This window comes from Stylophora pistillata, chromosome 5 (assembly GCF_964205215.1).
Source record: "Stylophora pistillata chromosome 5, jaStyPist1.2, whole genome shotgun sequence".
Classification (NCBI taxonomy): domain Eukaryota; kingdom Metazoa; phylum Cnidaria; class Anthozoa; order Scleractinia; family Pocilloporidae; genus Stylophora; species Stylophora pistillata.
In genome coordinates this window covers 2,051,386-2,076,354 of record NC_142523.1, presented here as the reverse complement: position 1 = coordinate 2,076,354, position 24,969 = coordinate 2,051,386, and the positions used below count along the sequence as shown (strand labels likewise).

General features: G+C 38.4%; 1 protein-coding gene across 1 annotated transcript in view; it reads left to right on the top strand.

Annotated features, from left to right (window-relative positions):
• The window catches only part of LOC111339207 (uncharacterized), a 50,026-nt gene extending 25,562 nt beyond the window's left edge, over positions 1 to 24,464 (top strand). The window contains exons 10-41 of the mRNA XM_088759586.1: positions 116 to 210; positions 591 to 728; positions 2,313 to 2,427; positions 3,049 to 3,227; positions 4,616 to 4,816; positions 5,368 to 5,469; positions 5,888 to 6,176; positions 6,348 to 6,545; positions 6,782 to 7,013; positions 7,512 to 7,668; positions 8,048 to 8,236; positions 8,381 to 8,559; positions 9,110 to 9,239; positions 9,915 to 10,010; positions 11,124 to 11,286; positions 11,977 to 12,208; positions 12,722 to 12,752; positions 12,911 to 13,086; positions 13,510 to 13,604; positions 14,840 to 14,977; positions 15,519 to 15,714; positions 16,137 to 16,285; positions 17,336 to 17,530; positions 18,311 to 18,468; positions 19,053 to 19,170; positions 19,731 to 19,820; positions 20,144 to 20,239; positions 20,780 to 20,869; positions 21,159 to 21,311; positions 21,480 to 21,902; positions 22,219 to 23,127; positions 23,499 to 24,464. Of these exons, the coding sequence (XP_088615712.1) occupies positions 116 to 210; positions 591 to 728; positions 2,313 to 2,427; positions 3,049 to 3,227; positions 4,616 to 4,816; positions 5,368 to 5,469; positions 5,888 to 6,176; positions 6,348 to 6,545; positions 6,782 to 7,013; positions 7,512 to 7,668; positions 8,048 to 8,236; positions 8,381 to 8,559; positions 9,110 to 9,239; positions 9,915 to 10,010; positions 11,124 to 11,286; positions 11,977 to 12,208; positions 12,722 to 12,752; positions 12,911 to 13,086; positions 13,510 to 13,604; positions 14,840 to 14,977; positions 15,519 to 15,714; positions 16,137 to 16,285; positions 17,336 to 17,530; positions 18,311 to 18,468; positions 19,053 to 19,170; positions 19,731 to 19,820; positions 20,144 to 20,239; positions 20,780 to 20,869; positions 21,159 to 21,311; positions 21,480 to 21,902; positions 22,219 to 23,127; positions 23,499 to 23,731 (5,945 nt within the window). The 3' untranslated portion in view covers positions 23,732 to 24,464. The remainder of the gene's footprint in view (positions 1 to 115; positions 211 to 590; positions 729 to 2,312; positions 2,428 to 3,048; positions 3,228 to 4,615; positions 4,817 to 5,367; positions 5,470 to 5,887; positions 6,177 to 6,347; positions 6,546 to 6,781; positions 7,014 to 7,511; positions 7,669 to 8,047; positions 8,237 to 8,380; positions 8,560 to 9,109; positions 9,240 to 9,914; positions 10,011 to 11,123; positions 11,287 to 11,976; positions 12,209 to 12,721; positions 12,753 to 12,910; positions 13,087 to 13,509; positions 13,605 to 14,839; positions 14,978 to 15,518; positions 15,715 to 16,136; positions 16,286 to 17,335; positions 17,531 to 18,310; positions 18,469 to 19,052; positions 19,171 to 19,730; positions 19,821 to 20,143; positions 20,240 to 20,779; positions 20,870 to 21,158; positions 21,312 to 21,479; positions 21,903 to 22,218; positions 23,128 to 23,498) is intronic.
• The last annotated feature ends 505 nt before the right edge of the window (positions 24,465 to 24,969 follow it).

Below are 24,969 nucleotides of genomic sequence, written 5' to 3'. Positions count from 1 at the left end.
AAAGTGTTAAGTATTAAGTGAATTAGAATTAATTGTATTTTTTTATGTTTGTGGACTTATTTTATTAATTTAGTACACTTTAGAATACAAAAAAGCTCATCAATTCTCTTCCCAGTGTCTTGCCCGCCTGAATGGATCAAGGACGATGAGATGTGTTTCATGTACAAAGGAGGCTCATTCACTTTCTCCGATGCCAAGAAATATTGTGGGGTAAGCGTGATTGATACTGACAATCTATTTTAGTCTCACTTTTCCTTGTTTTTGGGTTTTGTTTTGTTTTTATGCTTTTTCATGTTTTTGTGCATGCTACTCCATTTTTCCACATTTTACCGCCTGTGCTTAGACTAAATGAAATGAATAACGGGGTGACGTGACTATACTAGGGACCAAGGTCATTCGGCTTGAGGGCGACTTGACCTGAGGCGATCGATATAGGGGTTGCATTTCCTTGAGGGCGACTTGACCTGGAGCGATACAGGAGGCTGCATTCCCTTCCTCTCTTAGTCCCCCTGTTCCGGTTTTCCTGAACTATATTTTGTTGGGATAGTGCTATATGCTCGCTTACCCTGTTATTATACGTTCATTTGTAGAGTTATGGTGGAAATCTCATCACCATGCTTTCAAACGAAGACAAACGACTCATAAAGCATCTAAGACAGAAAGAATCCCTGGTTCGTTTAAGCGTGTTACCTTCTCTATGGACCATAAGCAGGCGCTTTTTGAAAGAGGTCAGAAAACATCAAGTTCGATATTTAGTTTCCACCCCGCGTGTCTTTTGTAATTAATTTGATTACCCAATAATATCATGAGTATCAAATTACGCTCACAACCTCTGATCAACCCGGTGTCAACTCTTGTTTACACGATGTGTATTGCTTGTAGATGTAGTAAGAACACCGCCCTTGTGAAATGCGTTGAATAACCCGCACATGACCTTTAGCATGCATTGCTGTCGGTGCGAGGTATTCGTATTAACATGTTTTGAAACATGAATTGTAATACCACTTAAACTGCTATTACCTAAACGCAAATGAAATTTTCTGAGGTATTATTTTTTAGTACCAAAACATCTTCATGTAGGGAATCGTGCGACCTATTCGCCATTTAGGCACTTGAGAAAAGGTTGCTCTCCTTAAGGAACTCTCAAGGAAGAACCCTCAAGGTTCGATTCTAGGCCCATTATTGTTTATTGTATACATTAATGACCTCCCTAATGCCTCTAACAGACCCTCTACTTTTCGCTTATGACACCAGTATCTTTAATTTTCACTCAAACCCAAATTGTACATATATATTGTTTTATTTTTAAATTTCTTAAATTTTTAGGTAGTATTTAGTGTCCCCAGTTAGTGGTTGTATAACTGCTATTTTAGATTTGACACATAAATAAAGGTTGTTGTTGTTGTTGTTGTTGCTTAGAATCCGTACTTAATGATGAAATTCAAAATATTGATGTTTGGCTAAAATGTAATAAACTTTTAGTTAATATAAAGAGAACTAACAACTTCAATTTTAAACCCAGACAGAAGAAATTTAACTCCAGAATTTCTCTCTCCTTTGGAGGTAAACCTCCACAACAATCTAATATAGCTAAATTCCTTGGGGTCTATATTGACGATCATCTCACCTGGAAACACCATATCAGCTATATATACAATTCTCTGCCAAGGTCCTAAAACTTGGAACTCTCTCTCTATTTCAGTCACTCGTTCGTCAAACCTTTCTAGCTTTAACACGAACATGCAAGAGTTTTACCTACATAATCACTAGATTGGCCGAGCTGCACATTCTCAGCACTTTTTATTTACTTGATTTATTATTGTAAGTGAGCTGGCTCTCCCAGAAGCCCGGTAGCTTCTTGGGTCTTCTCGCCTTCTAGCTGTTATTGCTGTAAATAAATCTTTGTATTCTTAAAATAAGGCAAATAATGATGATGATGATGTTGCGATGGGATTTTGTAATTCTTCGTGTGACATGACATTTTTACACTGAAATTTTTTCATCATTAGTGTAGGGTAGGTTTTCACCAAGGATACAGAGAGACAAAATGACCTTCTTTCTTAACTGTTAATGTTCACTTAAAGTAATGTGCTTTGACCTTCTACGCTGTTTTGGTTTGAAAAACCGTATTTAAGTCTACTTCTTTGTCTTATTTACCCCTTTTGTGTGACTATGTTCCCTTTACTTGCAGTTATTTCGCGGGAAAAGAAAATAATTAAAGGAATATAAAAAGATAAAAATGTAATGGATAAGATAGCGGCAAACAGTGGAAACATCTACTTTATCGTTTTTATTATTTTCTTTTTCTGCAGTCTCACAGCGGATATGTTCAAAACAGTAAAGTATGTCCTGTTGTGGCTGTCTCCGGAAATATTTCAAAAGTTCATTGTGATGAATTTCATCCTTTTGTCTGCGTGAGGAGGCCAGGTAAATTATACCTACTCAGTATCATTATTGATAAATGAATGCTATCGGTGTATTTAAGGATCATACTACATGAATATCAGTACGAAATCATTTTACCTCATCGCCTGACGAAAACAAGCACTACAGTTGTCGAAACGCAACAATCCTCAATTGATAGCTTGACTATTCAGCCACTAGTGACTCTAAATTTAGAGACAAAACCATTACAATTTCATTGTGATCATAATTGCGATGGGCAACAATGCTTTTATTATCATCATCATTCTGGCACAGTCAGTCGATAATTTTGCCACACATTTGCCTTTATCATTATTACCATTGTTACTACTGTAACAAGATATTAAGCTCTTCTGTACATGACACCAAGGCCCCACAGTAGCATGATTGATGAAATTCAGAGTCTATAACTTCTATTTCCGCCTGTAAGTTAGATAACAGAATATGCAATTACGTTAAAATATTTCTACAAGTGCTGAATCACAGCAATAAGCGACGTAGGGTTTCAATCTGCCCCCCTCCCCCCTACCCTGCACCATGGCGGGAGTGACACCATGTCTCAGGAATATGTCTCCTTATGAAGGAAGCATGTACCAACTAAATAGACATTTTTTGGCTCAATAGTTATCCACTGTCCGAACAGTTGTTTTCATAATGGGGACTGCATAGGTGCCACGTGTTTCTGTTATCCTGGATGGACTGGAGAAGACTGTTCCAAGTTTCACTGCCATGACTTGCATAACTGTTCTGGTAATGGTGAATGCATGGGTCCTAATGTCTGCAAATGCTACCCTGGATATTTAGTAAGCGTCATTTCTATTCAATTCCATCACAGCTCATAACTGTATTGAATAAAGGCTGATAGTTTCGAAAGAAACTGTTTGGGGCTGCGTCGGTGGGAGTAACGAAATAATTTGGATATATCAACAAAGTTGAAATGGTAGATTGGCCACCGTAATGATTACAAAAGCTGACGTTTCGAGCGTTAGCCCTTCGTCGGAGCGAATGGGCTAACGCTCCGACGAAGGGCTAACGCTCGAAACGTCAGCTTTTGTAATCATTACGGTGGCCAATTTGCCATTTCAACTTTGTTGATATATCATAACTGTAATGACTGCTGCACGTTTGATACCTGACAGATATAAACAAATTTTAAAGAATTAGAATCAGACTTGGCTGGATGGAAAGTAGATTTTTCCAGCTGGTTACGTGCGCGTTAAAAAAGGTGATGCTCTGGTTATCGTCAAAATCCCCTTTTTTGTTGCTCCTACTTATTCAAACAGATCACCAGGAGCTGGAAGAAGGAGAAGTAAAATCGTGCTATAAGCGCGGATTAATGAGTTAGATTTAAGAAGCCAGCAGCTGTGGACGCGTTTCCAGCACATTTGAACACAATTTTGGAAACTCTAGTTTACTTTTTGAAAATTTAATCACCAGAAAGGACTCTTAATCGCGACCTTGGAAATCCAATCGTTTCTCACCAATTTCTCCCGCCTAAACGAGGCTTTAAATTGGCCTCGCTAAATATCAATAGTCTTTCTGCACACATTGATGAACTAAGAATTTTGCTTTCCGACAGACCTATCGATATCTTAGCCATAAATGAAACTAAATTGGATGACACAATAGGCGATAATGAAATTCATATTTCTGGCTATGAATCTATTCGTAGAGATCGCTCTACTAATGGTAGGTCTGGAGGGGGTGTTTGTTTTTTTATTCGTTCCGAAATCAATTATTCTGTTCGCTCTGATCTAATATGTGAACAAATAGAAAGTCTGACTGTCGAAATCAAGAAGCCCAGATCAAGGCCTTTTGCCGTTATGACCTGGTATAGACCCCCTGATTCTTCAATTGACCTTTTTAGACCATTTGAAGAACTTATTGGAAAACTAGACTCAGAAAATATCGAATATTACGTCTTAGGAGATCTGAATTGTAATATGGCCGCACCTAAGTTTGACAAAAGTACAAATATCTTATCTAATATTGCTGATGTTTACGGCCTTGACCAGTTAATAAAAAATAAAGTTTAAATATCTTCAGCACCTTAATCTAATTGAAACGACGCCAGTCATTGTGCTTTAATGAATTTACAACACTGATGTGTTCGAGACCTATCGCTTTTTGTCTCTGAGAACAGCAGTCATATGTATATATTAGAAAGGAAATTGTATATATATTTCTGCAGGGTCTCGGCTGCACTTACTCTTTCTGTGGAAAGTACGAAAGTTGTGCTGATTGCGTGACAGACCCATTTTGTGGATGGTGTGACAGTTCACGCTCCTGCCGCGGAGGTTTTCCGGCAGGGCCTCCAGGAATAAGTTGTCCCGCTTGGTTTTACTACCACTGTTATACAGTGGGAGACGAACGTTGTTCACGTGATATAATGGTAGGTGAAGAAGAGAAAAATGATTCATGTTGAGAACATATCAACATAAAGGTGCACTTAGTCCAATCAGCACCAGAGATAGAGAGGGGGGCGGAAAGCGTTTTAGCAAGTGTTGCGCATCAGTTGGTTCCCTCCTTTTCTGCGTGTTATCTTTTGCTTGTTTTGCTTTTTGTTTTATGTTGTGCTTTCTCATATTTTTAATCATTACTATCTCAAATATAGTGACCCCTAACTATCAGAGCACCATCCAAATACAAAGCAGCCAAGCAATAGTTTTACCCGGATTGGCTACAGGAATAAGTTCATAACCCTTCATATTTTGCTAGGTTTCCCTGCTAGTTTCCCTGCTAGTTTCCCTACATCCATTTGTACTACTACGCGCAGAAAGATACCGGGAAATTAAGTCGACCGAGAAAACAAAAAAAAGCGTTGCCAATGCACCATAGTCTCAGGACACGACGATTGGCAGAGTAGTTCAAAATACTACGGTACTCTGAGTTCCATGTTTGTCGTTTAACAACAAGTTTTTCCGCGTCTATTTTACCAAACAGAGGGTGAATTGTAAAGGTAGGCATTGCAACTTCAAAGATGGAAGAGGAACGATTGAATCCTGTCAAAAATGCGGTGATCTCGAAAGATGTCACAAACTCACAGTAAGATTTCAATCTTTATTTTCTGTTTCTCATTGATGCTCATTAAATTAGTGACAGTTTAAGGTAGTCGTCATCAGCAAAATCTGAGAAGAAAGTACTCTTACAGATATCTAGGTGCAAATTGCAAATATTAGCAAGTCGTAGCTAACTCTTTGTTGATAAGGCCAATTAATCTCAGTGGCGGTATTATTACCAGCAAGTGCGGGAATTGAGCACGAAGCTCTTGGTTTGAAGCAAAAGTGAAGTATCTCTATTATATCTAGAAATCTCTATGGCAATTCCACGAGTCACTTGACCTCATGCTATTTGCCAACTTTACGGCGCCGTCGAAATAGCTAGGCAGTTGATTGCAAAGTGTATCTATATTGGCTTTAGGTCCAAAGCAGTACTAATCTACTACCTATTATCCTCAAAACAGGAAGAAAACCAGTGCAGATCGTGGAATGAGACTCAGTGTCCAGGCGGGAAAATTGAAGTTAATTATACGGATCCCCTTAGAAGAAATAACGTGGAATTTGCTAAAAATGTGAAGTTTGTGGAGCCTAACGAAACTCTCGTTTACGCATGTCCAGTAATTTTGCCAAAACAAGACAGAGTGTCGCTTGTTTTAGTTGCCCCAAAAGCCCTGAAAGTTCAAAAGGGTGATATACTGTGTAGTCCTCAAGCAGGAGGCATCATGCATAAGATTGTCAAAGAAATCAGCGATGGTGAGTGAAATTACTATCAATTTCTTTCAAAAACTGTATTCCATGTAAATAACAAAGGTAAGATAAGCCATTTTTTAGATCTTACTGGACTGCGACTTGTGTTTAATACAATTAATGCCGAAAAACATACCTAGCTGCGTTCAATGTTCAAATTTAAAATTGTCCCGAAAGGTCCCTTTCAATTGATGTTAAGCGCCCCAGCAGGGTTGGAAGAGGTTATAAAGTATGCGGACTTTAGAGACCAAGTAACTGCAGTACAAGTAGACGACGACTCGACGTTTGAGGATGAGCCTGATCAAGATGACTTGTGGGATGTTATTTCAGGCAACATTACGTTTGATAAGGGACAGGTTATCGTGCTTTCAAATGGTAAGTAAACATTTTTGTACCAACCAGCTTAATATTTCTTTTAAGATGTAACTGACGATCATTCAGTTATATCTACTTGTTAATGCATTGCTTAGCACCCCATAAGTGCATAAGAAAACAAACAAGTGAGCAAACAAGCATACAAACGATTAAAAGACACTCAGGCCATCAGGACTTGTAAGAAAATTCTGGTTCGAAAAGTCATACTCAAACAGTTTTCTTAACTCTTTTTTTAGAAATATACAAGTGCCTTGGTCACACGTATGACACTGGAAAAATCATTGCCCACTCGTACTTCCTGGTAATAGAGAAAAACAATAACATCCCTAAGACAGGTGACATAGTTGTGTCCAATGCTAGTGATGGTTTCATTGAGACTGTTGTTGCAGTTCATAGAACGCACAACACCGAATACTTGGAAACGAAATTCCAGAGATGCGAAGCAAATTCTCAATGGCAAGGCACGAGGTATTTATATCATTGATGATACCTTGTTATAATGTTAGGCGGGTCGAAGTTAGACAATGGCATTTTTGTATCAACACAATTGGGGTATAAGGCATTTGAAAGGGAAAGAATCATCAACGTTTATTAAATCAAAATATATTTCAACTGTTTATGGACGCTTTTCAAATGTACGTACATTTATGAATGAACAACCAAAGGCAACCCAATTGGCTACCAGGGAGTATGATCAAAAAGCCGAACTCGGTCGAATATGGAACTGTAGCCACCAAATTAAATGAAACGCAGCGTTCAAAAACCAAACACCTTTCTTTCACAAACGTTTCTTTCAACAGAACTAAAATCTATCTACAATTATTGTGTATGAACTTTCGATCGTGTTGAGGACTAAGAAGTTAAAGTATCCTGTTCTTTTATTTAAAACCTTGGATGCCAAGCTCGACCATGCAATCCTTGCGTATTTGTTTAAGATAATTCCATTTACTTACTCCCACAAACCAGACTACAGGAAAGTAAGCAAAGGCTTTCTGGATCAGTATCTTGTAGTGGAGGGGATAACAACGAAGGCCTTGTTTTGTCAAAACCAGAGGATGGAGGTCGGCAGTTTTTTGTCGATGATCCAATCATTGGAAGACCTAGTGGAGGCCTCATTGCAAAGGTAATGTTCGTATCTTATGGAGAGGGCGGAACCATAATTGGGCCTACTAAAGCTTAGCCTGGTTGGTTGCAAAGACTGCTTCCATCATTCTTTAAGTGTCATTCAGGAGCTGCAAAGTTACAGCAAATTAAGAGTGATAAGCTAACTCAATAAAACTTTAGCATATTATTTGTAGTCGGTTTATTATTTTTCTCTTTACGAGTTTAAACAGTCTTCCCTCCTTGAGTTGAGAAAAGAGCAAATGTATCACAAAAGTCATGATTCGAGATTTATTGGGTGCATTTATATTGGCTTGAATTAGAGCTAGATTAAGTTATCTTTGTTGACCTGTGTCTTGTGTTTTATTGTCGTCATTTTTTTACATTATCTCAAACCTCAGGTTATAGACGTCTACTCCAGCGGAAATTTTCTTCTGGTGGAAGTAATTTCAGCCAAACGGGACGGAAACGGTACAATTACTACAGCTGTAGATATAAATGCACTGAAAAGCCACAACAGACGTAGTAGGCGCTCAACGAGATACGATTTTGAATTGGCCAGATTTGAACCCGACGGAATACATCACAAGGTACATCATGTTTGCAATAGCTCAGCAAAAGTCTTCTAACCAAACCGAGAATGATGATTATGTAGAAGGTGCTGTCTGTGACCTATCTAAATCTTCTCAGTTTCCCCACAAAATGATGTCTTGTAAAATTTTTATTTTCTCCAGTTGTTGTTAACGGAAAACGCTAAGGTACAAGTCTCTTTGGAAATGTTCTTCCAAGTGACTATGTTCCTTGAGATAGAAAAAAAGTGGTTCAAACCTGGAATAAAGGATGCTACTGCTGGTCTAGAGTTAGAAGGAAGCTTAGATTTCTCTCTGGACTTAAGTGTTGATGGGGAGTTAAGGTAAGCAAATTAATTTACATCAAGATAACTCTTATCTTTTCCGGAAAAAAGAATCAACAATAATGTGAAATGAAATCTAGGAAACTGGTGCTTTTTTTAAGGAGACGGTTTTGATAATTCGCTTTTGCAATAATGCCAACATTTCTCTTCTAAGATTGATTCTTGTGTGATTTTGCGTTCCATTTCGAATGTGCCAATTGCAATATGACATGTTTACTTTTACCCTGCCCGCGCAATATTGAATTAGATGTGCCTTTCTTGGTTTAGACCAAGTGCTTGCGAATGAGCAAAGTTTTGCGTTTCGCGATCACGTTTTCTCTTAGGTTTACAAATATCGTAAGTATTATTTCGTTTCTTTTCGCTTCGTTTCGCTTAGTTTCTTTTATTCGAAGATTATTATTGTCCTCTTAGTCATAAGAGATTGTACGAGTCAAATTAAACAGATGATACAGATTTTGAGTCAAACATTAATCTACAGGTTGGCTTACGAACAAAAAAAACGACCTAGCCAATAGGATAAATCAATCACCTTATTTTATGTTGGCTATAGGTATAACAAAGGCCTAAATGTCTTGAGAGAAAAACAGCTCGGTCGTTCAATTTATATTCCCGTTGGGCCAATCAAAGTCCCTGCGGGGATTTTCTTGGAAATAACAGGATATGCATCTGCTGGATTAATTGTAAGTTGGTGTCGTAACTCTCCCGTTTAATCTTCATTCTTTAGTAATGACTGCACTATCATGAGACATTTCAGGTAGTTAATAGAAGTACTTTTATTACACGACACGGGCAGTCAGAGGGCCAATAACTAAAATCAACCAATCAAAATGCTCTATTGCCGGTCCAATATTCTCTAAGTATTGGACCGGGCACTGTCCCGAATGGTCCCTAATGATACCGCACTTGTGTCCCTTTGAACTTCAGTCGTATAGTAAACCTCTTATTAACCAAGCTTGCTCGGGACCGTACTGGAAGAATATCGGCCCTCGGTCTTTTTTGTACGGACCTCGCTGCATTGGGTCCGTACTGTCAAGACCTCGGGCCAATATTCTCCCAGTACGTCCCTCGCGCTTGGTTAATAAGATATATGTATTTCCTCTATCACAAATTCAGTCGGCGAGCCAGTCAGCAAGCCACTCAGTCATGCAGTCGACAGCTAGTCAGTTTCACAATTTGTTAGTTGGTGAGTGCAATTGCGTGCTTACCTGTACTAGTTTTCATGTCGATTTGATTAAGAACCAGCAAAGCAAGAACCTGATCCAGGAATACAACAAAGATTAAATAAGTACAGTACAGTAGTCGATATGATTTATATACAAATAGTTTAAGTTAAATTTCTCTCTTTTTCCCCCCAGGGAAAAATTTCACGTTCACTCTCAGTGAATGGAAAGGTATCTCTCGGGGGCGAATGCAGTTGGAGCCGTGGTAGTTGCTACGAAACAGCTGATACTGTAAGGGAAGAAAATTACTTTTCAGTTTCTTGATCATTCAAACGTTCGATGTACTCTAAAAGCTTCGTGCCATCAGATTGGTCTCTACCTGACAAAATGACACCTCTTGATCAGATCAAGGATCACAAAACTGCTATTTTTTTCACAAAACCGTTCCAAAATCAAGTGATTTCTTATCTATACCACTATAAGCATCGTTAAGCGTTTGTATTTTGTTTTGTTTGTTCTTTTTACCACCTCCCGGTTAGCTCAATTGGTTAGAGCGCTGGACTGTTGTGCGGGAGGTCGAGGTCGATGGTTCGAGCCCTGGCCGGACCAACACTCAAGGTCTTAAAATAACTGAGGAGAATGCCCTACCTTTCTATAATATCAAGAAATGGTGGACATTCTAGTCTTCTCGGATAAGGACGAATAAACCGTAGGTCCCGTCTCCTACATCTATTAATTAGTTAATTTGGTTAGGCAGGGGACGTTAAAGAACCCACTCACGAGATTACTGTGATGTGGTCTGGCGTGTTTAAATGGAATTGGGGGAAGGGGGCATCTTCAAATAAGTTTCCTTCGATTGTTTGTAAACTGCTGATGCAGTCCGGCCAAAGTCCCCCGAAAAGTGTTGTGATGCGCATTTGATCATATCCACATGTTAATTTGCGCAATATAAATATATTATTATCATTATTATTTTTTATGACTTCAAACAAACTAAAACTTATTCGGACTTTCAATTGCGATATGTATTCAGACATTCGTGTTGTTAACATTCTTCTCGCCACTACAGCAATCAACCTCTTGTTAAGAAGATGGCGGCCTACAGTTCTCGCTCCTTATCTAGGATAGAAAGTACCATTTTCTCCTTCAGCGGAGAAATATTAGATCAAAATGAAAATTGAACGCCTCGTCACTGTACCTCTGGAAGTGAGCCCCAATAAACCTGTGCAACTACGACTCGATCTTTGAATTTCTGTTTCCTTTTTTTCCTTCTTCTCCTCTCTTTCCTTATTTGGCATCATGTCCTTCATTCTTTCCTCCTTCCTCCTTTCGTCTTATTTTTTTTCCTTCATTTTCTCCATTTGAGATCGTACATTATCCTTTTTTGATACATTACCAATATAGGTTACTCTACACAAAGACTGGAATAGCCCAGATCCGCAACTGGAAGTTGGAGCATCCGTAAAAGTTACGGTGACACCCAAAATCTCAGTAAAACTGCCAGCGTTTCCAAAATCGCAATTAAAGGCAGTCAAGACATCAGATTTTAGTTTGTTCGACGATTTAGGTGAGATCGATCAAATATTTTTTCATGCAGATTACTTCAATCCAATTATCAACAAATTCCTCGATTTCTCAGTTGACGTAAAGTTTAATATCGGGTGAGATACAAATAAGACGTAGTTGCATTTGAATTTTTTCTTTGTATTTTTTTTGTCGTAGATCAACTCGATCATGTATTTTTGTTAAGAATTACTGGCTATCCCCCTCTCTTTTTTTCGCCTCTTGTTTATTTTAAAATATTCTTTCAGTGCCCTTTTTTCTTGTTTAGCGGGTAAGTCGCGTTGTCGTCATGTGGTCCATTATTATTGCAACCATAATTATCAAATGTTAACCATTTCATTGAAAGCACTTAAAGATCAAGTGTTGTAAAACCAAAACCCACAGTAATATACCCAACGGCCAGTCTAGGCGAAAGAAAATAACTCAAAGAGCCAAGCAGAATCGACAGAAAGGGCAAGACAAGTGTTTATAATATAACAACTGAGCAAGTTATGCTTGGTTTTATCTTTGCCTCTCATTGGTTGAACCGTTGATGCGATTTCCTCAAATCAATCACAAAGCGAACTAAGGCAGATCGATGCAATTTCAGAATATCCTTGATTCTTGTCTGGAAATAACTCTATTTTCAATACTAGTTTCCTCGACCATACGTTCTGGTCTGATAAAGAGTTTAATCAAGACAACTTTCTCTCAGTTGAAGCTGTTTTTGAGTATGTGGACCTTTCCATGGCGGTATTTGTGAGCGTACCACTAGAAGCTGGTTTATCCATACGTCTTCCCGCGACACAATGCACTGGAAATAAACCTGCTGATCTGGAAAGCTTCTACGGAATTTCTGGCATAAATCTCGGCGTCTCAGTTGGATTTCTTGAAAAACATTTGACACTTGAGCTGCCTTTGGGATATTCTCAGATGAAACGCTATTCGTAAGAAATTTAACGTTTTATACCAATTAACGTCTTTGCTCCCAGTATATAGAATAGTGACGCAAAAGAAGTAATTATTCTGCACTCACATTTATTAACGAGACCAACGAGATATCCCATTCCTCTAGCAAATGTGAAAGCTAAACAAAGTAGGATAATCCTCGAAATTATGGGGGTAAAAGAAGCACTTCTTCTGAAAAGGGAAAAAAGTCACTTTCCCAGTTCTGATTCGGCCTAATAAAATACATAAATGACTAGATGACCCAAGGAAGAAAAATGTATTTAGAAAATAGCAATAACAATGATGGTAACGTGAATTAAGCAAATTCTGTATTCCTGCTTAGATATAGGTATAAAAAACCTTGTTTTGTTTGGAGACAAGAGAAAGCAAGTACATTAATAGGTAGATGAATGAGAAGATAAGAAAACGGACCTTTAAAAGATAAGTGAATAGTGGACATATCCTGTGTCTTTACTAAGCTATTTAATCAATATTTTACCGTTTTTCTCTAGGAATTGTATATGTCCTGTCAAAAGTGAGAAAGTAAGTTGATATAACAGTGGCTTATATGAATTAATGCCATCTTTTAGAATTTTACCTTTCAATCATATTCAACCTGCCTTTTTTCCTTTGAAGTGAGTGGGCTTGGTATGGCGTTATTTAACTCGCTTTAATTAAAACTTGCATCTCCCTTATAACAGTTATGTGTGGGACCTACGACGCAACCGGGACCACCTGGAAATGGGAATCCGACACCTGTTCCTAATCCGCGTCCAAGACCAACTGGAAATGGGAATCCGACACTTCCTCCTAATTTGCGTCCGACACCTACTCCTACTGCGAAAAATAAGAGTAGAAATGAGCCACCACGAAATGGGTAAGTGGGCTAATTACTCCTTCAAATCATGTGACACGGCTTGTATGACGCCTTGTGCTTCAAGCGTGTAATTAACCTGCTATAGTACTGTTTGCTCAGACTTAGAGTGATTTCTAATCTCATAAAGAAAAATGTGGGCTTAAGTGATCATGTTGCTGCAAAAAGATTGGTCGAGGCTTTGCTAGATATAAAATAAGTTGGAAAATATTGGAACAAAAATAACACTGCTGGCCGACTTTCCAACTTGCTGACTGGCCCACTGGCCCACTGGTCCACTGGATTAATCAACTGATTGATTGACTGATTGAATAGCTCGCTAACTGACTAACAGAGTCACCAGACGATTGACTTACTGATTGGCTAACCAAATGGCCGACAGGTGAATTAATTGATTCATTCATTGATTTACTTTCTCGGAAACAGCAAGACCGGAGAACTTCCATGTGGAAAAGGACCTATCTGTGCTGGGAAACGAACGGGTCCTAACTGCACCAAGCCGGATACATGGCTTCTTCAGAGTATGTAGCAATAAATGTACCTGCATAGTGCGAACGTAATTGCAATAAAGTTGTCATAGAAAATGCAAAACGAAAAAAAGAAAAAGCCAACTTAACGAGCCTACAGCATAAGCATATGAAGTTAGCATAAAAACATGTTTATGACTATTTTTCGATATTTACAAGAAATAAGAATAATTTCTGATTTGAAATTTTGTGAAATTGTTTATCTGACGTGCAAATAGCTAGAGGGCAGTTCTATATGCTAACTAATTCTTATTCGGCTTTTCCTTTTTCATTTATAAAATACCTCCTAGAGCCGTATCCGAGAGTCTAATCGAGACAGAGAAAAAAAAAATAAAATAAAAGAGAAAACGAGAAAGAGAAAAACGAGAACGAGAAAAGAAAGAGGAAAAAGAGAAAGAGGAAAAGTAGAAAAAAAAAAGAAGAAAGTGCTAACTATACATGCGTTTACACAAAGCAGTAGAAAGAGTGTGTAGTAGCCAAAGGAGCCAAGCTTTCGAGTTGGCCACTACCACAGAGCAGTTACGGATGGGTGAAAGTTAAATACACTTAAAGAGATAGCACATATACTAAATAGTTAAAATAGTAAAATAGAGCTCTATGATAGGTTAAAGTTTTTCAAGATGTCTGCCTGCCAAGTAGGAAGAGTTTATATTCTTTTTTAAAGCTTTTGGCAGGGAGACACTTTATTTTAATAGGTATCGTTTGCCAGATCTGTGATGCCACCACACTAAATCTTGCTAGACCATAATTGGTTCTAGAGAATGGTCTGTACAAGTTTTGATTAGTGGCATACCTAGTAAAGCCCAACCAGTTGAAACTGGTTGGGCTAGATCATAGAGGACTGCAGGTATATTATTTTTTGATATGAATTTTAATAAGGTATGCGCATAAGGTGTGCGCCCAAGACGATAATAGCGTAAACGAAACTAATAAAACGCTCTTTGCGAACAACAACAAAATCTGGTCCGCTCACAGATTCTCTTCTTAAATATTCAAGCCTAAGAGCCACAAATAAAATTTTTGCATCATTCAGTGCGGCCATTTAGTTGCTCCACTTTCAGTTCTACAGGGTAATATTGTGGCATATTTTGCGTGTTCTTTTGCCCTAATATGGTAAAATGGTTTATTAGTGAAATAACAACTATATATTTACTTATATCTTACTATTCTATGTATGTATCACTGCGATGATACTTCTTCCGTCAAAATCATGATGATTTGTTCCCCAGACTGCTCAGGTAACGGAAATCCCATCATAGCCCCGAAGTGTGAGGCGGAGTGTAACTGTTCAGGAGGATGGGAGGGCGAATTTTGTGAACGATTAATTGCAAATGGTGGAGGTGACCCACACCTGGAGACATTAGATGGTAAGTAGACATGGAGAAAAAGATTCTACATTTACTCATTTACGAGCGTAAGAGATGAAGAGAAATCAATACTCTTTGAGAGATCTAACAATTTGCTTACCGAACTACTCAGTTAGTGATAGATTTCGGACGATCTCATGTGTTTTCATCTGTAACTGAGAGCTTTCTTTTAGAGTTTGAAAATTTTTTCTGGCGTGACTTGTTTCGCGTATGCTATTTAGAGAAATTGATATTTTTTCCTGTTACTAAATTGGCCTACAGTAATTATGAACGATACATGTGCGCTTCTTGAAGATGTGATTGGTAATACGAGACTTGCTTTCAACGCACCTCAGTAGACTTTAGTATCATATTCTATTATTTAGCGTGAATTCCTTACTCGACTACAATTGCCACAAAATGCTCTATGAAGAAATTCGGACCTCAAGATGATTCATGGGTAATATTTCTTGATAACATTTGTAATGCGTACGATGCATCGCTAGAGTAAAAATGCATGAAAAGAAACAATTGCGTTTTTGATGTTTACCTTCTTCGCTAGGTGTTAATTTTGACTTTTTTGGAATTGGAGAGTTCTGGGGTTGCAAGAGTTTTAAAAACGATTTTGGTCTTCAATTTCGTTTTTATTACTACGAGCGAGCTTCGCTCATTGGCGGAATTGCACTTAAAGCTGGTAGGAGTGTCGTTACCGTTATGACGATCAAGACTGAAAGAGTTCAAGACTTGCCCATAACAAGGTTTGTCAGTTGTACATTTTGATCACTTAACGAATTGTATTTATGATAGAGGATGTGTTCAGGGTGGTTATGCATTTTCCAAGGACCGTTGACGTAGATGCCTCATCAGTATGATTAATAATACGCTCCTCCTTTATTACATTTTTTTTTTTTTTTGAGAGCTATTAAATGCCTAGTCAATGAATTTGTCTTTCCAAGCAGGCTGAATAAGTCAAATGTACATATCGCCATAGCTCTTAGGACATTTCTTTGTTTTTGATTGTGGCGATGGTGAACCGACGTGAAGCGTGGTTCGATCTGGTTCTTCAAGATACTTATGATGTTGACTCATCAACCCGGACAAATAGATCCCTTTCTCCTTGCAATTGGTAGACCAAGTGTCATTCAAGAACTTGTTGTCGCTCACCTTAATTTCTCGACAGAATCGATGGAGTGGAAATAAATGCCACCAGTAATTCCTCAGAACCTGTTGAAATAAGTAATGGTACAGTGTTATTGGATCGTCAAAGACGTTTTTCGTTTGAGGCTGAAGAGAACAGTGTCGTTTTGATTTCACTTCAGTATGATACAGGCAAGTCCTCAAACGATAAACAATAAACAATAAACAATAAACAATAGGATATTTCCTTTTTGTTAATTTACAAGATCAAAAGTTATGAATACTAGTGAAGTAGACTTTTGTTTTGAAACATACAATGCTTTTAGTTCCTCAAATTGATTCATACATTCATCCACGAACACACCCAAATAAATGGTTTTATCGGAGGGATTTCGTCTTTGTCTATTTGTTTGTTTTGTTTGTTTGTTTGCTCTTTTACTAGTGAGGGAAAGGAAACAGGTAAAGAGTAAGGGAACTTAATTATTTCAAGGGTTCGATTTCTATGAGATGTACAAACTGAAAAGAAACGTCAGTGAAACGATCTCAGAAGTTAACAAACTGGTCGTCGGAGAAATGAGAAATGACACCTAGACGAAATGATCGGTTATCGCCCGACCGTCCATAAATCCCATCTCGAGAGTAGGCATTTATAGATTATGCTGGTAAAAGTGGCATATTATGCTAGTAGCATTGCTTTTTTTTGGCCAAAATATGCTAACATTATGCTCTTTTTTCCAAATTATGCCACCGTTTTCTTAAATTATGATCTTTGAAAAAATGCAAATAAGTCCAATATATATATATTTTTAACTAGAAGTCGTTCGTCTACAGGAAAGAAACGCAACAAATCCACAATGAATTTCAAATAAACATGTGGTTCAGGTTAGACCCGGGCTCAGTGCTTCACAGTGAACTACAAATGCTACTAGTTGAACTAAAACTTTAAATATCGATTAAGGTCACCAAGTGCTTGGGACTAGAGACAAAAAATTATCAAATAATGGCATCAAAAATGATCTGATAATTATCAAAATGCGCAAATTATGCTAGCATTGCTACTTGGCAGAAATTATGCCAGTTTGCTCGAATTATGCCAAAAATTATGCTAGCATAATCTATAAATGCCTACTCGAGAGTCGAACCCAGGAAACAAAGGCAAGAGAAGAAAGCCCTCGTCACCGCGGCATTCCAGCTCCGCTACATTTTATTGCGTCTAAAGTCTAACTTTTTCATTTCTCTCAGGTGTAACAGTAACAATCGATGTCCGTCACAGTCGGGTGATGAAGAGACAGTATTTGAATATTCTCTATTCCCCAACTGCTGCATACAAAGGTCACACTGAAGGACTCTGTGGCTTCATGGATAACAATGCCACCAACGACTTTATAGGGTCCGACGGAACTCTTTACGATGACGCTATTCAATTTGCCGAATCATGTAAGCAAAGCTTATAAAAATGACCGAGTTAGAAATAACGTGTGGATGTTTAATCACAACTTATTACTGTTACAAAAAATGGCCTTAAAATAGAGTGAAGCTTTGAGGTAAATAAATCTCACTAACCTCGTCTTGTCAGTCTGTACAGTAGGTCACAGACTAGAGGGAAAAAATTAGGATCTTTAATTAACAGTGCGCACTGAATAAATCCGATGTTACAGCAAGATGTTCATATCTCTACTGTGTGTGTGGTGGGTTCGAGAAAAGTTCCCTTTTCAAGTGGGCAGCCGTAAATAACTGATGAGTGCTGAATGCAAAATGAGTCATTTTGAAATCGTTTCTTTAGTCGTTGGAACTTTCTTGCGCATACTTAAAAGAAAAAAAGGATTAAAGTCCAATTCTGTCACTCAAGTTGAGAACGTTTTTGACCAGGAGAGGGAGATTTCAGCAATAGAATCAGCAGTAGAGGACAGACGCTGAGGTAACCAATCTAAGCGGGTCTAGTAACGGAGGGAATTTGTAGACGCAAATGGACATCAAAACCTTTAAGAGAAAAGGATGAGCAAAATGAGCATGGATAAGGACGACTAGTTTCTTTCATCCAAGTATCGAGTAACAGTATCTGCGCTATCTACCTTCCAACGGCTTTTCAAATACGATAAATGGGGTAGTCATTAACAGGCAAAAAAATCTTAATTCCCAGCGTGATAAGCAATGTACATATTGATGAACTATATCAACCTAAGATATAACGATGAGTTTGTTTCTTTCATTTTAAAGGGAGAATTACGGATTGTCACGTTGGTTCAGGTACAAGGGACTCTTGGTCATGGAACTCATCAAACTTTCATCATGATGACATAATGGACATAACGTATACAGATCCTACGTACATCCCTATGTATTCACTGGAAGGAATTTCCCAGTCTGTACTACAGGTTAACAAACATATTATGTGCATAAATCAAAGCCATAACTTACATCTGTAATTTGTACTTAGCAGCCCCATTTGAGCACTTATTGGACAATGTTGAGACTTTGCTTTTTTTTCAAGTTTTTAATTGGTTAGTTTACGCCTCATGCCTGTGTGATTGGACAGAACGCTTCAGTTGCTCATTTTTCACTCGAATATATCGTCACAGACCAAATTGAATTCCACGCGGTTCTTTTGCCATCATTGAAAAGTGGAAAGTCGATTGCAGCAAATATAGAAAGCTAAGCCAAGTTCTTTGACCAAACCTGTGGCGCACCATCACTGTTATAAAGCATGCACGCAAAAAAAAAACAAAAAAAAACAAACAAACAAACAACAGGAAGCAAAAACAAAAACCATCACATCTGATCACAATTTAAAAAGAATGTAGTCAGAGTCCCCTTCAGATGAGCGTCCCCCTTTCTTAACCTAAATTTAAAGTAAGTCTCCAACGTTAGATTGAGGACCTAAGATGATTGAGATAAACTTCTTTGAGATAGGATTTTTTATAACTCATTTGTGTTAAAAACTATTTTCCCTTCACTTTAGATTGCAACAAGCATGTGCAAATCCTTGAATATTTCTGATAACGATTTACAAAGCTGCATATTCGATGTCGCCATGACCAATGACACGACATTTACTGATCAAGAAACCTTTAAACGAGGTACGTTCTCTTAACATTGAAGTTAGTTCCTTGTAAGGAGATTTCATAAGTTTAAGAACCAAGTTCGTTTGTCTTTAGAGTTTGAAGGATAATTTGTTCTTCAATTTTATAAAAAGAATTTACCCTATATCGTCCAAAAATACAAATATTCGATTTAAAAAAAGCCATAACTTGAATCTTTAAGAGTGCTATAAATGATAAACGGAGGTGATTTCACAAGTCTAAGAACCGGATTCGTTTGTCTTTAGAATGTGAAGGACATTTGGTTCTGTGTACATCAAAATTCTACCCCTTAGCATCCAAAAATACAAGTGATACTAGATAAAAACTGCCGTTACTTGAATCTTCAACAAAATTGCCATTGATAAACAGTTTTATTACACAGAGCAACCTGAAAGTGTGAGAGTGCACAATAGGAAATTTTCAAAGTAACAGTTTGTAAAGGTCAAAGCGATAACCTGCTGGCTTCACCACATTCACGAGATCTGATTCTTCGGGGTTAATATTTCAAATGTTTTTTTTAAATAATCCCTTCGAAAAACTCAATCTCTTTGTTTAAGACTGTCCAGACCAGTGCTCAGGCAAAGGGAGATGTGTCAATGGATCATGTAAATGTATCGAAGGTTGGACAGGGAAGAGTTGTGACAAAGGTATTGGTTAATATCAGCTTGAATCTTATCAACAGGTGTTAGGCAGAGGGGATATACACCTGGATCTCTCCTTTAGAATTATTTTGTAAATGTTATTTCTATGCATTCTGTGTAAGAAATATATAATTTTACTCAGCCTAAAGGTTTGCTTAGTTTTGTTACGTGTGAGTGTTTTTACTTAGTTTGTTTGTTTTCGGAGCTTCTCAGTAAGTCCAATTGGCATTCTAAAGTTTACAATAGCACAATTGGGTTACTTAATGTTGCCTTTTGTCAACTTTACACAAAATCGTATCTCGAAGATCCTATCGTTTTCATTTCCTTAGGCTCTTGTCTGAACTGTTCAACCATCCATGGCGAGTGCGTTAAAGGATTTTGTGTCTGTGACTTGGGCTGGGAAGGACGAAGCTGTGAACTGGAAGGTTATATTCCGAAATAAAGAAAATCTAATGCCGTTCACCTAATGATTGAAATCGTGTGTAGTAATTGAGTCCTAATATTGACAACAGGTAGCTCGGTTAAGCTACCTACTGGATGTTTTCAAAGACTGTATAAATGAGCTAAGATCGCATTTAATTGGGTCGTTTGAGCTAAGCTGTTTTTTTTTTTTTTTTTCATTTTGTTCGAGTAAAGTTGCTTGAATAAAGTTGAGGCGCGGTGGCCTCATGGTTAGTGCGCTCGACTCCGGATCGTGTGGTCCGGGTTCGAGCCCCGGCCGGGACAAAGTGTTGTGTTCTTAGACTTTACTTTCTTACTTACTTTAAAGTTGGTTTAATTTTTCGACCAGCATCGAATTTGAAACAATTGAAAAAGAATGAAGGGCAACCGCGTCGTTTTCGCTTGTTTCTTGAGGTCGATCGCTGGTTTCATTTGCCGAAAGCAGTGCTCCTTTGTGATTTTCCCACGTCAGGCCGTTATATCACACCAAGATACTAACGTTTTTGTGATACTGTGATCTACAGCCACTTGCTTTGAAGTTAACAACTGTAACAGCCCTGAACACGGCAGTTGTAAAACGACGGATGTTTGCCAATGTAATCCTGGCTACATAGGTTTGTTATCTGAAACATTATCAAAGGCAAAGTTCAATTTAAAATTCTAGTCTGGCAAGTTAAAAAGTAGAGAGGTGATGGCTTTTTTGGAAATAAACCATACCGAGAAACGATGAGATCAATAAATTTGTTCAAACTATGCAGTTGTGCTTTTAACAGTTCTCAACAGAAGTCTAAATCTAAAGTTCTTGGCTTACTAGAGATGCCTTGTGCTTAAAAAATACCCTCAGCTCGTTAACTTCCCGAAATATTACTTGCTCTAAAAACAGGTACATTCTCGTATCCTCAGGTGCTAACTGCAGTATTATTCCTACTTGTAACGATGTATCAAACTGTACTGGCAATGGAATCTGTGTGGATTTCGATGTATGCAAATGTAAAATGGGATGGACTGGAAGTAATTGCGCTCAATACTCTTGCGAGCAACTGGATTATTGCTCTGGTGAGTTATCTTGGGAAATTATTTCATAGTTTTCGAAGAGATATATGTCATTTCCGTCTCTCTTCCCTCGCTGTTTCTTTCTGTTTGTCCTTCATAACGTTCCCCTGGTCCAATGCTAGAATTAATGTTTTTCTGTCCTTTTTTTTTCTACCCCTTGCTGTTGATAAGAACATGGTAGCTGTGTGGCCTTTGACAGATGCGCCTGTGATTACGGCTGGACCGGAGTAAGCTGCGCCCTTCCTGACTGTGGAGCTGTCAATCAATGTTCCAAAAAGGGAGAGTGCATCTCCAGCGACAAGTGTCGCTGTCTTCCGGGATTTATTGGAGCAGATTGCGGTCGGGTGGCGGACTGCAGTCATCTTGCAAACTGCAGCGGCCAAGGCGTTTGCATTTCGACGGAGTTGCTGAATGTGTCATGCAGTTGCTACCTTGGTTTCACTGGAGATAATTGCAGTCAGCCTACTTGCACAACCGTGAACAACTGTTCTTCCCATGGCGCATGCGTGGAAGCCGAGTTCTGCAGATGTGACTTTGGATACATTGGAACTGACTGCAGCAACTTTTCTTGTGAGGCTGTCAACTATTGCTCCGGTATGTACATCGTTTTAAAATTTAAAATCGTTTGGTTACCAATTTTTTCCCCTGTCACCGCTCCATCGATATATCACACTAGCGAGAAGAGCATCATTATTGTTAGTAACAAATGAAAATTATTTGCCTTCCTCGGTCCAAAAAAAAATGGTCACAGAGAATGTCAATGCCTTTGGGTGGTCCTCAATCCTGTCTCTATGATATTGATCTTGGCGATCTCCTCCACAACTTCCCTCCCGAGTTGTTTTTTAGCTTCTAGAACAAATCAATGCGGTTTAACGAGGCTAACAAACGGTGTTCTCATTTTGTGTCGCAGGAAATGGAAAATGTGTTGGCTACGATCTCTGCCTCTGCAACTCCTCCTGGTCGGGTCGAGCATGCAGCGTCCCTGATTGCAGTGCTGTGAAAAACTGCTCTGGCCAAGGAGATTGCATCCTACCCAACATTTGTTCCTGTTATCCAGCGTTTGACGGTGTATATTGCGATCAGAAGGCAAAACCAAACATCAATCCTCCGAGATTTGACCAAAAATTTTACAGCGCTGCAATTGTAGAAAATTCTCCAGTCGGAACAGTGATTTTACAAGTAAAAGCCAATGACACAGATTTCGGTAGAAACGGTCAGATATTTTATACCATACTGGGTGATGATAAAATAGAAAGTATTCTCACTGTTGGTGGACAGTCTGGAAAGGTTTACAGCGCACAAACGCTGGATTTTGAGACAAATGAAATGAAATCTTTCAACGTGACAATGGTTGCAGCAGATAACGGATATCCGCAGAAATCTGGAATCGCCACTGTACAGATAACATTGCTGGATGAAAATGACAATTGTCCATCTTTCATCGAGCCACCAGGAGATCTAAAACTAGAATTCCTTGCACTTATTCCTGGAGCAACCGTGACCAAAGTTTCTGCAGTTGACTTGGACAGTGGAGTAAACAGCGACATAACTTACAGCCTATCCAAAAATGAAGCGTTCTCTATTCATCCTAAAACCGGTGTGGTCACGGTGGTGTCCGACTTGACGAAGAAGGTCAATCATCTCACAGTTAGTGCCAGTGACAACGGGGACGTTTCTTGTGTTACAGATATCAGTTTGACAGTTCAAATCGGCTTCTCTCCGACAACAAAGCCCTTGACTAGATCTACAAATCCCTTCACAGACAGGAAATCCGAAACTTCATCAACGTCTTCGTTGCCTGAGACTTCGGCGTTCACTGGTGGGTTTGTTTCCCTTTGTGAATAAATTCGATTCTGTTGTTGAATCAGTATTGTAGAAATCCCCCGTACAAAGTCGCGAAGAGTTTGTAAAGAATTCATCTAAATGTTATGTACATCCAAAGTGCAAACAAGTTAATAATCGTTAAAATAAATTGGCAAATGGTTTAAGAGCGTAGTAACAATTCATTAATGAGTAACATTAACCCACACGTCGCATGTTTAATGTAAACTGATCCGAATCTTTCTTCAAGCGGATGAATAAAAGGCGAAATTAGCCCTACGTGTTTTTCACAAATATACCTTCAAAACCAGACCATCAAACCATTTTTCAGTTGAGTACACGCTTGAAACAAATTTTTTTAATCTCTAGTCTTGAACAAAGGGGCGACTACTTCGAATGTACCAACGGAGGCAGGCGCGGTTCCTCAAGAAGGCCCCAATTATGGAATCATTGGTGGTTCTGCTGCTGGAGGAGTACTGCTGCTATTGATCGCAGTATTGGTGATCAGAAAATGTCTTTGCAAATCCAGGACATCTGCAGGAAAACACGCGAGGGGGAGATTCAATTCTGGTATGGATTTCGAGCTATCTAGGAGGATTTGAGAACATTTTGTACCTGACAAAAGATAGATTTAAAAAAAGAAAGTTTGCCATGCTATAGGGTAAGTTCCTGAAATAATTTCTTGGCTTATCCGTGTTAGCATACATTTACCCATATACTCAGTAATAAAGAGAAGCTCTTTTTACAAGCTTTTTAACGGAATTGATAGCGTTAGTTGCCATATCAGTCAGTAACACAAACCTTTTCCCATATACTCAATGGTAAAGGGCAGCTTTCCTTGCAAGCTCACTGACGGAGTTAATAGTGTAGTGAACCATATCAGTCAGTAACAAACAGAGAAAAAAGCATTGCAACGTCAGCGTCATTTTGAGATTACAGCTCTCTTAAACTTATATCGCAAAATATCATAAAAAAAACATTAGTAGTACCGGACACAGTGATGTTAATAACAGTAGCAGTGGTAGTAGCAATTGAAAAAGTAGTATGGTGTAGCGATAACAATGAAAACGACAATGGAAACGACAATGGTAGGAGGCCATCAACTAACTATCAACTATCCTAACTATGCTTCTATATCTCAGTTACAGATTATAATTGGTAACATATCTCTATAGTTCTCCGTATATATACTTAAAAAAAGATAGAATTAAAGACGCGTCTAAGGGATTGAGAAAATAATAATTTTACAAAGAATAGGCATAACTGTAATTTTCTAGCTGATTTTGAGTGTGACATATTTTTGAATAAAAGCATGGGTGGTTGTTAATTTTGTAATGCAGTGTAAGAAGCGGTTTCATGTATAGTTATTTGACAGCTATTCTGATGACTGTCATTGGCGATAAGGAATTTAGCTCATTTTTCCAGGGCAGCACCAGCCCCTCATCGCTGATTTGTCTGTTTCTTCTTCTTGTTGCTTTTGTTTTTTCTAAAGAAAGAGGCACCCTTACCAGTCCATTTTGTTTGCTGTTAGTTTTTTGGTAGAATTTTCTAAACTTTTGTAACCGTACCCCCATCTTGAAAGAAAACAGAGCAGCTCTACCAGAAACAGGCCCAAGCCCTTTGTTAGCAATCACCTACCCGCTCCGGCGCGCTATCCATACGCAGGAAAGAGCAACCCTGGGAAAGAGCGATTGACGCTAAGTTGATTATTAGCGGACGATCAGATTTCCAACTTGTTCCAGTTGTATTTCAAATATTCCGAGGCTTCATTTATTCAAAGTTCTTCCCTGGATCTATTCTCTCTCCATTCTCTGAAGACCTCGTGAGCCCACAGATTATT